Source organism: Papio anubis, chromosome 19 (assembly GCF_008728515.1).
Source record: "Papio anubis isolate 15944 chromosome 19, Panubis1.0, whole genome shotgun sequence".
NCBI lineage: Eukaryota > Metazoa > Chordata > Mammalia > Primates > Cercopithecidae > Papio > Papio anubis.
In genome coordinates this window covers 3,623,335-3,638,055 of record NC_044994.1, presented here as the reverse complement: position 1 = coordinate 3,638,055, position 14,721 = coordinate 3,623,335, and the positions used below count along the sequence as shown (strand labels likewise).

At 43.9% G+C, this 14,721-nt stretch overlaps 1 protein-coding gene across 1 annotated transcript in view; it reads left to right on the top strand.

Annotated features, from left to right (window-relative positions):
* RAB31 (RAB31, member RAS oncogene family) overlaps positions 1-14,721 on the top strand; it is a 149,497-nt gene that overhangs the window by 90,328 nt on the left and 44,448 nt on the right. Inside the window, exons 4-5 of the mRNA XM_003914153.4 lie at positions 10,359-10,430; positions 11,457-11,563. Of these exons, the coding sequence (XP_003914202.1) occupies positions 10,359-10,430; positions 11,457-11,563 (179 nt within the window). The remainder of the gene's footprint in view (positions 1-10,358; positions 10,431-11,456; positions 11,564-14,721) is intronic.

Genomic DNA, 14,721 nt, shown 5'->3' with positions numbered 1-14,721 from the left:
GCCGTGCCTGCTGAGCTCCTTTAAGGAGAAGCCCCAGGAATCCTTCACTGAGTGGTTTACAGCTGAAGAGTTTCATTGGTATTTGAAAATTGGTGCTGGAAACTACAAAAGCAAAGCGTGAACAGAGGTATTGGAGAGGGGCATGAGGGGACCCTGACGGCAGCTGAGCAGGTGGAGCGGGGACTGCCTCGGTCCATGGACATGGCCCTCGGAACTGTGGTGCCGTTTGATGTGGGGGATGTGTGTCCTCTAAGAATATAGGAGTCTAGGTGCAGAACGGTCCTCCTGGGTGTCAGAATGCTAGTGACAAGAGAGGAGGAGGAAGGACCTGTCCATATACGAAGCTACCTTAGGGAAACATTGTAACCAGCTCTGCCCTGAGCCCGGGAGGAGGCCATGCTGGCAGTGAAGGACGTGGCCTGGGCCGTGGGGACACAGAGGCCGGCAGAGGGGACAGCCTCAGAGCTGCGTGGACAGGCTTCTTCTGCTCACACACAGGCTCCTGCCCTGCCTCTTGTCCCTCGGGAGTTCTTTTGTCACTGGAGACCCTGCTGTTGCCCTTTGCTCTCCAGTGCATGTTTCCTTCGTCCATATGCCCCCTCCTTGGTGGGGACAGGCTGCTCTGGGAGGGACACTGTGCTCGATGAACACCCTCCCAGGTCAGGCAATGACATTTTGCTGGCATGCGTTTTCATCTGGGATGCCCTGAGTAGCTTCTAATTATGAGGCACTGTCTGTGCCTCTTGGGTGGAGGCCAGGTTTCCGTTCTGCCAACTCTCAGAGGACGTGGGGCCAAGACACAGAGCCGCTGAGACAGGAGTTTCAGGGGGTCCGGAGGTGGATTTGCCGAGAATCTAAGAAGCACTTTACCTAGTTTTGTTTCCTCTCCTCCCTTCCCCTCCCTTTCCTTCCCTTTCCCTTCTGTCCTCTTCTTTTCTTTTATGGAGCTAATTTCCTAAGTCTGGCTAAAATACAGGAGAAAAGGCCTATAAAGCCTATGAGTGTCATTCTTGAATAGGAAATTAGCAAACAGATTTTGTTTGGTAACAGAAGAAGCTGCTCCTGAGGCGCTGACAGCCTGTCCTAACAGAGGCAGCTGGGCTGCAGTGAGCACGGACCCGCCGTAGGAAGACCTCTGCGTCCAGAGCGGCCCCATGGAAGGTGCTGGACTCCCCCTCACTCCAAGAAGAGGACACTTTTGGAGGGCGGGGACCTTGTTACCTTCTTCACCTTCTCTTTTTGTTTCTGATTGCTCCTGTAACAGATTGCCACACACTCAGTGGCTTAAAACAACAACAGACTGACTCCCTCAGGGCTGTGAAGGTCAGAAGTCAGAAATGGGTCTCATGCCTGTGGTCCCAGCTACTTGGAGACTGAGACGGGAGGATCACTTGAGCCCAGGAGTTCAAGACCAGTCTGGACAACACAGTGAGAGTCCCATCTCTATAAAAAGTTTTTAAAAAATTAGGCAGATGTGGTGACATGCAGCTGTAGTCCCAGCTACTCAGGAGGCTGAGACAGGAGGATCACTTGAGCCCAGGAGGTTGAGGCTGCAGTTAGCTGAGATTACACCACTGCACTCCAGCCTAGGCAACAGAATGAGACCTTGTCTCAAAACAAGAACAAAACATAAAAAGATTTAAACAAAAAAAGAAGTGCGTCTCGCTGAAATAAAATTAAAATATCTGCAGGCCTGAATCCCTCCTGGAGGTACAAGGGCAGAATCTGTTTCCTTGCCTTTTTCAGAGACCACCCGCTTCCTTGGCTTGTAGCCCCTTCCTCTGTCTTCAGAGCCAGCAGAGTAGCATCTTCAAATCTCTCTCCCACTCCCCTGCCTCCCTCTTTCACTGTTGAGGAGCGTTGTGTGGACACTGGGCTCACCCAAGGAATCAAGATACATGTCCTCATCTGAAGGTCAGCTGATGAGCGCTATTCCCCTTCCCATGTACCCTAACACAGTCCCGGTGACGGGGATTAGGACATGGACCTCTTTGGGGGGCACTATTCTGCCCGCCACACTGCAGTTTCTCTGCTGCTCAGAACAGTGCCTGCCACGTACTGAGTATTAAAACAGTTGTTACTGTTTGTTGAAGGAATGAATACATTTGATGTAAACCTGTGTCTTAATTATATCAACTGAAGCAACATGTCATTTCAGAGAAGCAACACAGGGATGGAAAAAGCATGAAATTTGGAGTCAAGACCTATGTTCAAAGTCTTTTCCACCATTTAAGAGCTGTATGTCTTTGGGCAATTCACTTAACCACGCTGAGCCTCAGTTTTCTCCTGTGAATAACAGGAACTGTTCTGTCTTGTCTCCCTGGCCTCACAGGGTTATTGACTTTTATTACGTGCATTTGGTCATTAAATATTTGTTGAGTCCTTGCTGTGGTCCAGATAGGGTTTCAGGGAAGGGTTCTCAGGGAGGGTGGCAGTTGATGAAAGGTGCGACAGAAGTGAGGAGGGGCCTTGAGGATGCTGGCGGAGGAGGGTCCAGGCTGCCGGAAGACATCAGGGAAGGTGCGGAGGCTCGGTGGACCTGCCTCTGTGTTTAGGGAGCAGCGAGAAGGCTGGGGCTGGAGACAAGCAGTGGAGGGGCCCGAGAAGGGACCAAGGCCCACCCAAGAGGCCACATAATGGAACTTGGCTTTGATACTAGGTTTGAAGGATTCTGAACAGGGAAGTGAAACAATCGGATTTATGCGGGAAGAAATCAATCACTCTGATGTTCAGTTAACATAAGATGATGTCAAGTATTTGCTTCAAAAGACTCCACGGGTGGGGATGGAGAGGGAGGTGAGACGAGGTGGAAACCGGTGTTCCAGGTGTTCGTGGTGATCTTGAAGCCAGGGGATGAGAAGATGGAACTTCATTATTCTAGTCTCTCTTCTTGTGGATGTGCTTGAAAATTTCCACAGTAAAAGTTAAAAATAAATACTTTCTGTGGTCAGCGTAAATACCATCATCCAGCCCTTTAAAACAGGATCTCTCTGGTGGCTGTGTGGCCAGTTTGGAGCTCACTGGATATCTGAAGGCTCTCGTGGAAACTTTGGACGTCCAGTCCAGGCAAGACGAACTTTGCTCGGACAGGAGGGAGGCGCGGCTGCGTGAGAGCTGGGGCGGGGTCTGAAGGCCGCGCCGGCTAGCCTGGGTTGGCACACAGCAAAGTGCAGAGTCCGGAGCTCTAGGCGCACTGAGGGAAATGACACAGTATGTTTCTGAGTGCATCTGGTGTGATGGGGCCTGTTCGGAGGCCTCCTCAGGGCTGTGCAGCGAGGATACTGTCCCGCACTGTGGGGTCTTGTCTTGAATGTGGTACGCTTACTGTGACTCTGAGGCTAAGGACGGGAAAGACCAAACCAACCTGGGCAGAGTGGAGAGAGGGCAAGACGAGACCAGTTTTCTATGATCGCCATGGCCATCCTGGCTTTCCCCACAAATGCATGGCACAGTGGCTGTGTATGATGCAAATAGACATACCTAGGAGTGGGGTGGGGCTTAGTTCTGGAGTTTTAGGAAATTCCACTTGTTTGCCAACACAGAGGACTATGAACTGAAGGTCACTGCCCTTGGACAATTTCATGGGTGGGAAAAAATGCATTTCTACAGCATATTAAATCATTGATTTCTTTTTTATACATTATTTTAGGGATTAGAATATTCTAGTTCATCACATTGTCTTTTAAAAAACACTAATCCAGGCCGGGCACGGTGGCTCAAGCCTGTAATCCCAGCACTTTGGGAGGCCGAGACGGGCGGATTACGAGGTCAGGAGATCGAGACCAGCCTGGCTAACACGGTGAAACCCCGTCTCTACTAAAAAAATACAAAAAAAACTAGCCGGGCGAGGTGGCGGGCACCTGTAGTCCCAGCTATTTGGGAGGCTGAGGCAGGAGAATGTCGTAAACCCGGGAGGCAGGAGCTTGCAGTGAGCTGAGATCCGGCCACTGCACTCCAGCCTGGGTGACAGAGTGAGACTCCGTCTCAAAAAAAAAAAAAACACTAATCCAGCTGGGTGCAGTGGCTCATGCCTTTAATTCCAGCACTTTGGGAGGCTGAGGCAAAAAGATCACTTGAGTCTAGGAGTTGAAACCAGCCTGGGCAACGTAGCGTGAACTTGTCTCTATAAAAACTTAAAAAAAAATTAACCGGGTATGGTGGCACACACCTGTAGTCCCAGGTACCTGGGAGGCTGAGATGAGAGGATGACTTGAGCCCAGGAGGTTGAGACTGCAGTGAGCGGTGATGGCACCACTGCACTCCATCCTGGGTGACAGAGTGAGACACTGTCCCAATCAGTCAGTAAAAGTAATCCATGCCTTGCTCCCACACCGTTTTTGTGGAAAGATGTTTGGATGTGTGTTGCGTCATTTTCTGCTAAATGAGGCTTGCGGCACATCTTGTCAGAAGGAGTCAGGTGCTCATCAGGTCTGTTCTAAAACCCAGCTTCCTCCTGGTACTGTTGCTTCAACCCTTGGATCCCTGAGTGCTGAGAAAACTTTTTGACTCTAACAACACATTCAAAGAAAAATGAAAGAAAGGGAAAAAAGGAAAAAGACACCCCCTGTCATTGCAGAAGTAATGTATCATGAGATAACAGAAACTTTTTTGAATAATTCAGAAATCGCAAAGCAAGTGGTGGTTTGTCTGTACTGCCATTATTTACAGAGAACATCTTAACAGTTCGATGTATCGTCTTCCAGCCCCATTTTATTCAACTCTGCATACACTCGGGTTTTAGGACGGCTGAGTAGGCATATTAACTAGGCCTCTGCTTCTCTGTGGAGAGAGAGGGTCTATGTAAAAGTCGGAAGCATTCTTCTGAATGGCACAGAAAGAACATTCAGTAATGTGTTTTTCCATTCAACTTTTGCCAGCTGAGAATGTTGAGAATTTCAGGAATTTTCTTCTACCGCTTCTGTCTTCGTTTGAATCCCAGTGGACCTTGGGCTCTTTTTGGCACTTGCCCTTGACTCTCCCTGATGGTGGCCTTGCACCTGACCGGCCACAGAGCAGCATAGGCGTCCAGGCCAAGCCTGAGCGACTCAACAGGGACCGAGCGTCCTCTGGAAATCATAATACAAAGCCCATCACTCCGAGTTCCTGGACCTGATGCCAGAGCATTCTGGCTTGGATAATTCTCATCTGGGAGGCAGAGCCCAGCTGGAGCTGTGCTTGTTTGGAAACTTCATGTATTTTCCACCACTGCCCATTCCTGACTTGCAGGATTTGGCTGCTGTAGAATTTATGATGCCACAAACCTGCATTTAAGGAATGTTGCCTGAGGCAGAGTGGGTGGTCTAAAGGATTAGGAGATTTCCTGGAATAGGACTTTCCACTGTGCTGCTGAGGGGTGTGTGTTTGTGTGTGCGTGCGTGCGTGCGTGTGTGTGTGTGTGTGCATGTGTGTGCTTGTGCGTGCATGTGCGTGTGTGTGTGCGCACGTGCACATGCATGCACATAGGGCAGTACAGGATGGGAAAACAAGAGACGTGCCCTACAGGGAAGGCGAGAGCCTCCATCCTGAGCCTGTTTTCACCTTGACCGCGAGCTCTGGACCGTTGTCCCAGAGCTGGAAAAAACCTCAGCTTCATCTCTGACCCCACCCACTGCACCAGTTTCACAAAATAAGAAAAGCAGGATAGAGCCAAGCCAAGCCTCAGGTCTTTCTTTGAGTCCAGTTCTCTTCACTGCCCCTGAGGTGGGTCCTGATCACACTAGGTCCCTAGATATTAATAAATACTACTTGGAAAAAAAAACAAAATAAATAGGTTTCTTTACTGTAGAAAATTTTCAGATCCTTTAATGCGCTAATTATGCTTTGTAAACATCCAGGGAAGCATTATTATACATGGTGTTTCTCACACTTATTTGGCCAGGAAACCTTTTTTCCTGGCCACCTCCAGGTGGTCTAGTGTTCTGCAGAAGACCCTCAGGAAAATACCACACTAGGCTGTCTTGCATCGTGTGCCATTTGATATTTCACAAACACCTAAGTCTAATTGCTGCTGGATATTCCATCATATGACTAAGCCAAAATTTACGTGTCCATTCCTTAATTGTTAGACATAGAGATTGATTACAGTTTTTCAGCATCATTGATAATTCTCAAATGAATTCTGGTTACTTTGTAACCATCTCTAATTATTCCTTACGAGGCAGAATTGTCAGATCAAAGTATCTGAACATTTGCAAGATTCTTGAAACACATTGTCCAGCTGCTTTCCAGAAAGGTCATGTTCATTTATTTTCTGCCAGCTGCTGGAGGTGGGGCAGGGTGAGTGTCCATCTGTGAAAGCTGAGCAGTCTGAGAAACTCCAAGAGCTTGAAGAAGGCCATTCCCTTCTCCCCCACCGTAGGGACCTCCAGCAATTAGAAAACAAATAATCACACACACTAAGGACATAAACAGCTATTTCTTTTGAGGAGACACGCTGGGTTTTCACAGTTCCCTGTGCTGTTTCTAAATAATTGAATGACATCTGAAAATTTTCTCAACATTTTAATTTGGTCTTCTAGATGTTTTGTTGGGTAGTCAGAGAAGAAGAGATTTTGAATTGGCATCTGTTGTGCTAATTTTCAAATAACCTTTCAAGGTAAGATGTAAAAATAAAGCTTTATCAGCCTCCTGTGACTGTGAACTTTATTTCTAGAAGAATCTTTTTATGTGAGCATTCCATCAGTCTTAATTCTGACCCCACAGGAATTGAATTATGTCATGTTGAGTACTGAGGCTGATTGTGGTGCTTTTGTTTTATGTTTGTAAGGGGGAAAAGCATATACGTTGTAGACTAGAAGTGATTTATCCTTTTTGTCCTCCACCAAGATCATCCTTTGGTCAATGCATTATTGGGTTTTGGAACTGAGACGTGAACTTCTAACTCATTAAAACCCTCAAGTCCCCAGCAATAAAGTCAGTTAAGTGGCTTCACCAACAGATTTATTTCAAAGTGATTCCATTTGGAGGAAGGAAAGAATGAGTAATGCATTATATACCAAGATCTCTTCAATAATTCATGAGACCTCCACACACCAGTGACCGTTTTAGATTCAGTTCATGGTGTTTTAGCCTAAAATGAACTCTCTCTGTCTTAGAAGACACCCGCAGTGTGCTCCTCCTTGAGCTTGAGTCCATGAATGTCTTTACTTTTGGGAAATAAAGTTTGCATTGACTGCTACTTTGTGTGTTTATGTGAACCACTCTTATATGGAGACTATTTTGAAAAAAATGGGCATTTTGGATAATTGGGGTAAAAAGAGACTGTATCTGCAGTCCTTACCCTTTGAAAAGTAGGAAAGTTTCAAACAATTCTTACTTTTTCCTCCCTTTGAGCAGGAATTCTGATTTTGTTTTTTAAGTGTAAGGAGTAGGTTGCCAAATGGTGAGTTAAAAATAGATTTATGGATGCCTAATAATTATGCCAGACACAGTATTGGGCAGTCAGTGAGTATGGAAAGGCACGCATGTGACAAATGTCGCTGTCCCCAAGTGCGTTCCGGAATGGGGGCAGTGGGTGGAGCCAGCCCTTCGGCATCTTTGGCCACCGGACAGTTCAGCTCTGAACTCCTTGGTTCACCCTGAGCTTCGTCCAACCTTCTCCCTTCTCTGAAACCCGCAGAGGCTCCAGAGTCCTTTCTCTTCAGGGTGGAGACCTGCATGGAGGGATGGAGGCAGGGAGGGTGGCCCACTTCCTTTCCACACTGTTGTGAGTGCCTCACCGGCATTCCTCAGTGCAGTAACAGGGAAACCTGGGGACTCAGATTATTTCCAAATACCATCATTTCAATTTGGCAAGTGTTGATCCAATGATGAGTATCGTGGGAAAGAAAATAATGAGTTAGGGTTTTGTTGCTTGCCAGAAAAGCTTCAGGATCCACTTCTCCTTCCTCCCTGCTCTCTCCCCACTGCCCAATAAAAACAGCTGCTTTGTTCAAAACTTAAAAACCATATTACTTAAAACTCATTGTAAAAAATTATGCTATACAGATGCTTATAAGGAAAATTTAAAATCACTGGAAATCCCACCTGTTAAGATTTAGAGGAACCTCGTGTTATTCCTGCATACAGAGACATACTCTCACACACATTTTACCCTACATTATATTATCATATAATAATACATTAAGTACATAATAAATGATACATTATATGCTATATGTGCTGTTTGAGACTATTTTTCATCTAACGGTATGTCAAAGATATCTTTTCCTGTAAATAAAAATCATCATTTTAATGTCTATAGAATATCATTACATACATATATGTATTAATCTGTGCACAAAATAACATAGACTGGGTGGCTTAAACAACACCCATTGATTTCTTACCCTTTGGGAGCTGGGAAGGCCAAGATCAAGGTGCCGGCATGTACAGTGCCTGTGAGGGCCCCTTTCTGGTATGCAGATACTCACCTTCTTGCTGTATCTCACATAGGGGCAGGGCGGGGAGGGAAGAGAAATCTGGTCTCCTTCTCTGCGTATAAGGGACTGATTCCATCAGTGACCTCATCTAATCCTAATTACCTCCCAAAGGCCCCACCTCCTAATACCACCACGTTGGGAGTTAGGGTTTCAATACATAGATTTTAGGGGAGACACAAACATTCGGTTCATAACATTATACCATGAGTCAATTCCCGTTTGCTCCCGTATGCAGCACAGGATGTGTCTTCCTGTGTGTGACAGCCATTCCAGTATATATTCCTCTCAGTGGAATTGCTGGGTCAAATGGGACACACATTTCAACTTTTGATTATGTTACCAACAGTTGCTCTGAAAGAAGATATTCAGCACATTCCATACAGAGCATGTGTGCCTCCCTTCTGAAACCTACACCAACACTGAACATCACACATCTTTTTACGATGTAATCATTTATAAGTGTCTCCTTATTTTTATTGGTGTTCCTCCAATTCTAATTGAACATGTTTTAAAATATTTATTGGCAATTTATGTCTTCTGTGATTTACCTATATCTATGTCTTTGTCCATTTTTCTATTAAGCCATCTTTTTCTTACTGACTTTCAAAACCCCTCCAGGATACTTTTTTTTTTTGAGATTGAGTCTCACTCTGTCTTCCAGGCTGGCATACAGTTTTGCAATCTTAGCTCACTGCAACCTCTGTCCCCCGGGTTCTAGCGTTCCTCCTGCCTCAGCCTCCCGAGTAGCTGAGATTACAGGCATCTGCCATGCCCACCTAATTTTTGTATTTTTAGTAGAGGCAGGGTTTCACCATATTGGCCAGGCTGGTCTCAAACTCCTGACCTCAGGTGATCCTGCCTGCCTCAGCCTCCCAAGTGTTGGGATTACAGGCGTGAGCCACCACACTCGGCCCCTCCAGGATACTTTTTAATTAAAAAAAAAAAAATGCAGATTAAGACTGGACCCTTCTCCAAAATACATATAAAGTGCACGCATTCTGAGACTAATGAGCTCCCCTGTCTGGGGATGAACGATGCTAGTGACCAGCGGCACTTGCTTTGTTAACATTTTGGAGTGGAGCTCCTCTGCTGTCTTGTCATTTGTGGACCTTAGGTAGGTGAGGAAGCCCCGCGTTGGGGAGGTGGCAGCCCTCCAGACCCGAGGCAGCTGCTGCCAAAGCTGCCCTTGCTGATTGGTCTTCATTAACGGCTCAGCGAGGGTCCTGTGATCTTTGCCAGTGTTCCCTTTCCCTCTCCTTGCCATGCTTCTTTCCTTTCCTGCTGCATAATTCTAATGAGATTGCCCTGGGTCGGTCAGTCATATTAGAGAAATGATGAGCAGCAGAGAAAAGAAAATTCACAAGATGGTAACATTTAAAATAAAATTTGTTTTTGGCTTTTACCCAAGAGTAGATTTCATGGTCAGTAAGCCACAAGTATATATATATGTTGATGAGGAGGAAAATTTCTTATTTAATATGAACCCTGGGGCTAGGCGTAGTGGCTCACACCTGTAATCCCAGCACTTTGGGAGGCCGAGGCAGGTGGATCACCTGAGGTCGGGAGTTTGAGACCAGCCTGGCCAGCATGGTGAAACTCTGTCTCTAATAAAAATAGAAAAATGATCCAGATGTGGTGGCGCGTGCCTGTAATCCTGGCTACTCCGGAGGTCAAGGCACAAGAATCACTTGAACCCAGGAGGTGGAGGTTGCAGTGAGCCAAGATTATGCCATTGCACTCTAGTCTGAGTGACAAGAGTGAAACTGCATCTCAAAAAAATAAAATAAAATAAAGAATAACATGAACCCTGGAAAAATTAGATGGGGAAGGAATTTAGGGATCCTATAGGGATGATGTAGGATAAAACTTTTATGTTTAATTTGGGATTGAATAAAGTCTGTTCACTTTGGCCTAAAACTGTTCATTGTTCTTAAACAGTTTCATTCATTGGCTCCCATGTACTATCGAGGCTCAGCTGCAGCTGTTATCGTGTATGATATTACCAAGCAGGTAAGAATGTCTCCTTCAGAATTTAGATGTCATTTATGGTGGTTCTCTCACTTAGAGAGACTGAAGCAAAGACGTCACTGCTTGCGTCTTCCCAGTAGCGTGCCACTATATATTGAGTTTATTTCGTGTATATGTAACAAAGCATCCCATATTTATCTGCTAAATTAAACAACAATGACCATTCATTCTTAAAATTGACTGTAGAGGCAAAGTCATGCCTGCTAGTACTATTCTGCAGAATGTCAGCTTTTAAAGAAAAGGAAAATAGTTTTTAATTTCTGCATGCTTTATAATTACAGAATACTTATTTTTGTTAGTGTTTCAGTCATACTACTTACTTAAAATGCCAAGCATAACATTTGTGTGCGTGTCAGTAAATCTTTGTGTGTTTGTGTATATGTAATATATTTTTAGTTATAATGTTGAAGGTTTTAGACTTCCATCAACAAATAACTGCAGTAGTTTGATGACATTTTTTCCCACTCCTGCAAATTGAATTATTTGCTTTTTTTCTCTGGAGTGTTGACTCAGCACATAAGACTATCAGTTTAGTGACCCATCACTGTTACCTTCCACGAGTTCCTGACCACTTCTACCTAAATGTGGTGTGTTGCCTTTGACCTGTTTTCTAGAGGACAATTGTGAGTGAAGGGCCAACAGGAAGACAGGACTCTAGAGACACATGATTCTTTCTTGGTGTAAGCATGAGCATTTACTTAGTCCTGTTATTCTTATTCATGCGGAGTCCAGGCTATCATTTTAAATTAACATTATTTATAGGAGAAAAATCACTGATATGATTTTCTTAACTAGATCAAGTTTTAATTTTAGAAAACTTTACATGGTCTATTAAAGTGTATTTCAGCTAACATTAACTTTTGTGCCTAGACAGAGGTAGTATGTTAATCTGCATGAGTCTCCTAAAAATATTTTTCTCCATTAAATTGTACTGGGTTTGTATTTCTGCTTGGTTGAAATATTATATTGAGGGGTTTTTCTAATGATTTCTGTATACTGTTGGTTTAGGATTCATTTTATACCTTGAAGAAATGGGTCAAGGAGCTGAAAGAACATGGTCCGGAAAACATTGTAATGGCCATCGCTGGAAACAAGTGCGACCTCTCAGATATTAGGTAAGACTCATTTTAATATCTTTTGTGTAGATATTATCCTCCGTCCCTGAATGTCATCCCTGAGTGTACAAAGGTATCATGCCTTTGTTACGTCTGCCCTCAGTGTAATAGTTAATGGCCTTTCACTTGTGGTAGTCAATGTGGCATTGATTCAACCAGAGAAGAAATAAGGGAAAATGATAGGGAAATGCAAATCTGGTGTACCATACAATGATAAATGTTAAAATTATAATTCCTGTACATAACACAGTTACATCCCTGACTACATATCTTTGGGCTAAACGGTTTTATTATTTCTGTTGTTACTTTTTCCATTTTTATTATCATTATGACTACTAGCACAATTTTAGTAACACTATGGTAATGGTCATCCCTATCGTAATGACCATTAGAATTCTTAAAATTTTTCATGGCATACCTGTTTGTTTTAGTTCTAGATTTTACCTTAAGAATATAGTCAAGGGCCGGGCGCGGTGGCTCAAGCCTGTAATCCCAGCACTCTGGGAGGCCAAGACGGGCGGATCACGAGGGCAGGAGATCGAGACCATCCTGGCTAACACGGTGAAACCCCGTCTCTACTAAAAAATACAAAAAACTAGCCGGGCGCGGTGGCGGGCGTCTGTAGTCCCAGCTGCTCGGGAGGCTGAGGCAGGAGAATGGCGTAAACCCGGGAGGCGGAGCTTGCAGTGTGCTGAGATCGGGCCACTGCACTCCAGCCTGGGCGACAGAGCGAGACTCCGTCTCAAAAAAAAAAAAAAAAAAAAAGAATATAGTCAAGTACGTAATCTCACTATTTTGTTCTTAAATCAGAATATGACACATTGTATGTGAGTACCTTGACTTCCCCCAGTGGTACTGGGTTATTGAAACTTCCCGTATCTGAAAGGAGGTTGTGGGGATCCAGTACACATGAATTAGAGATTTGGTGATAGCTTTGCCTAGCCTGGTAAGCTAGCTATTTTACTAAATAAATACATTATTTAAAAAAGGAAATAGTGAATTTGTGTATCTCCATTCTCTTGGTTAATTTAATTCTCAGGAATTCTAGTAGCTGATTTTCATAAAGACAACTACATCGTGCTTCTGGTTTTGCAAATCAAAATGTGATTAAACCAAAGCGAAATAAATAGTCGATGGAAATGGATCTTGCAAAAGCTCTTAACATAGCATTTAACAAATTGTTCTGTTTCTTTGGGATTTCAAAAGTTTGTATCACCTTGCATCTGGTTGGTTTATAATAACAGCCATAAACACCACTTAATCGTTTATTTTTCTGGGATTTGGACAGATCTTCAAACTTCCCAGACTTAGTTCAGATATCCACCTCCTTTACTGTAAACCTCAAACAGTTTGCTTGTCTAGTGTTCCCAGCAGAATCACCTTAACCTTGGTCATGGGAAGGATGAGGTGGGTGTGTAGAGACAACCTTTGCTGAGAGAAGGTGCTATCTCTAAAACCCCCTAATTATGGGACTAATGTGCACCTTTGAGTGGAACCAAGTTTTGTGTATCGTGGGAATGCTGATGGACTAGAATTTAAGCAGAGAACGATTTAAACTTGCAGAGTATCAGTTAGGATTCTTGGTTACGTGGATCCAAAACACAATTGAAATTCAGGAGAAAGGGGAATTATTGGAAGGTGCTGGTATCCACATGGTAAAAACAGAACTGCCCTCAGCTCTGGCATTTGACATGTTCCAGAGTTAGTCTCTGGGGAGATGCTGGCCTGGCGTTGTCTTCATTTCCAGTCTAAAATGCCAGGGAGGAACTCCTCACGTTAAGAACAGGCGTGTGTGGCCAGGAGGGGATTGGTAGTACGAGATGGTATTTCCCAACATTACTATGAGAATGGGAAGGCAGGTGGTCTTGAAGAGGGACAGCTCCTAGAAAAGTGTAGCCTGGCCAGACAAAACATACCTGTGACATATAGATGTGGCTACCAGCACCCAAGGATACGCTGTGTTTCGGGGTGGAATTCACCTTTTATGCACAGGTACGGCATTCTTCTTGATGAGCATTCTGATGTGTGCTCAGCTGATTCTTACATGTGCAATTTTCAATGTGCCCCAGCTAACATAATCTATTCATCTCACTTCCAACCGTGAATTAACTTACAGCCTCTCTATCCCAGTGGGAGAAAATGCAGGGCCATCCAGCTGCTACCTGTAGTGGTGGTGTCATGGGGCCACGGTCCCATGCATCCAGCCTCCCTGGTAATATCTTTTCTCCTCTTGTTTGGCCTCGGTGAGGTCTGAATGTGGCTCCTCGAGATCCTGCAGTTGTGTTTTAAAGTGTGGCATGTATATCTTTTGTTATACACAGTTATTTTAGATGATACGTGTTATTGAATCAGGCAACAAGAAGCTGACTGCCTTTAAAACTCTGATTAGGTCAGTGAGAAAGACTAGTTGGACACTAATTCGTTGTAAATTTTTAGACATTTAATATGTTGTATTGAGGTAAATTACAAAACATCACGATCACCTGTTTTAAGTGTACCATTCAATGACTGTTAGTGTATTTTTAGAGTTGTACAATCATCTCATGTCTAATTTTAGAACATTTCCGTCACTCTGTGAAGAACGTCATGCCCATTTATACTCACTCTCAATTTCCAACTCCTTCCAGCCCTGGTAATCACTAATCTACCTTTTTGTTCCCCTAAATTTGCTTTTTCTGGACATTTTGCATAAATGGAATCGTACAATATGTGGTCTTTTGTGACCACCTTCTTTCAGTTAAGCATGTGTCAGTGATGCATTCATTTTTATGACTGAATGGTATTTCATTGTATGGATATACCACATTTTATTTATTCATTTACACATTAACATTTGAATTGCTTCTACTTTTTTGCTATTATGAAAAATGTTCCTATGAACAATCATGTACAAATTTTGTGTGGATGTATGTTTTCATCTCTCTAGGCTATGTACCTAGGAGTGGCATTTCTGTGTCATATGATAACTCTTTTTAATAATTTTAGGAACTCATAAACTGTTTTCCAAAGTAACTGCAAGATATCCATATTCTCACCAACATTTATTGCCTTTTTGATTATAGGCATCCCAGTGGGTGTGAGATTGTGTCATTGTGGTTTTCCTAATGACTAATAATGTTATAGTAAATATCTTTTCATATGTTTATTGGCCATTTGTA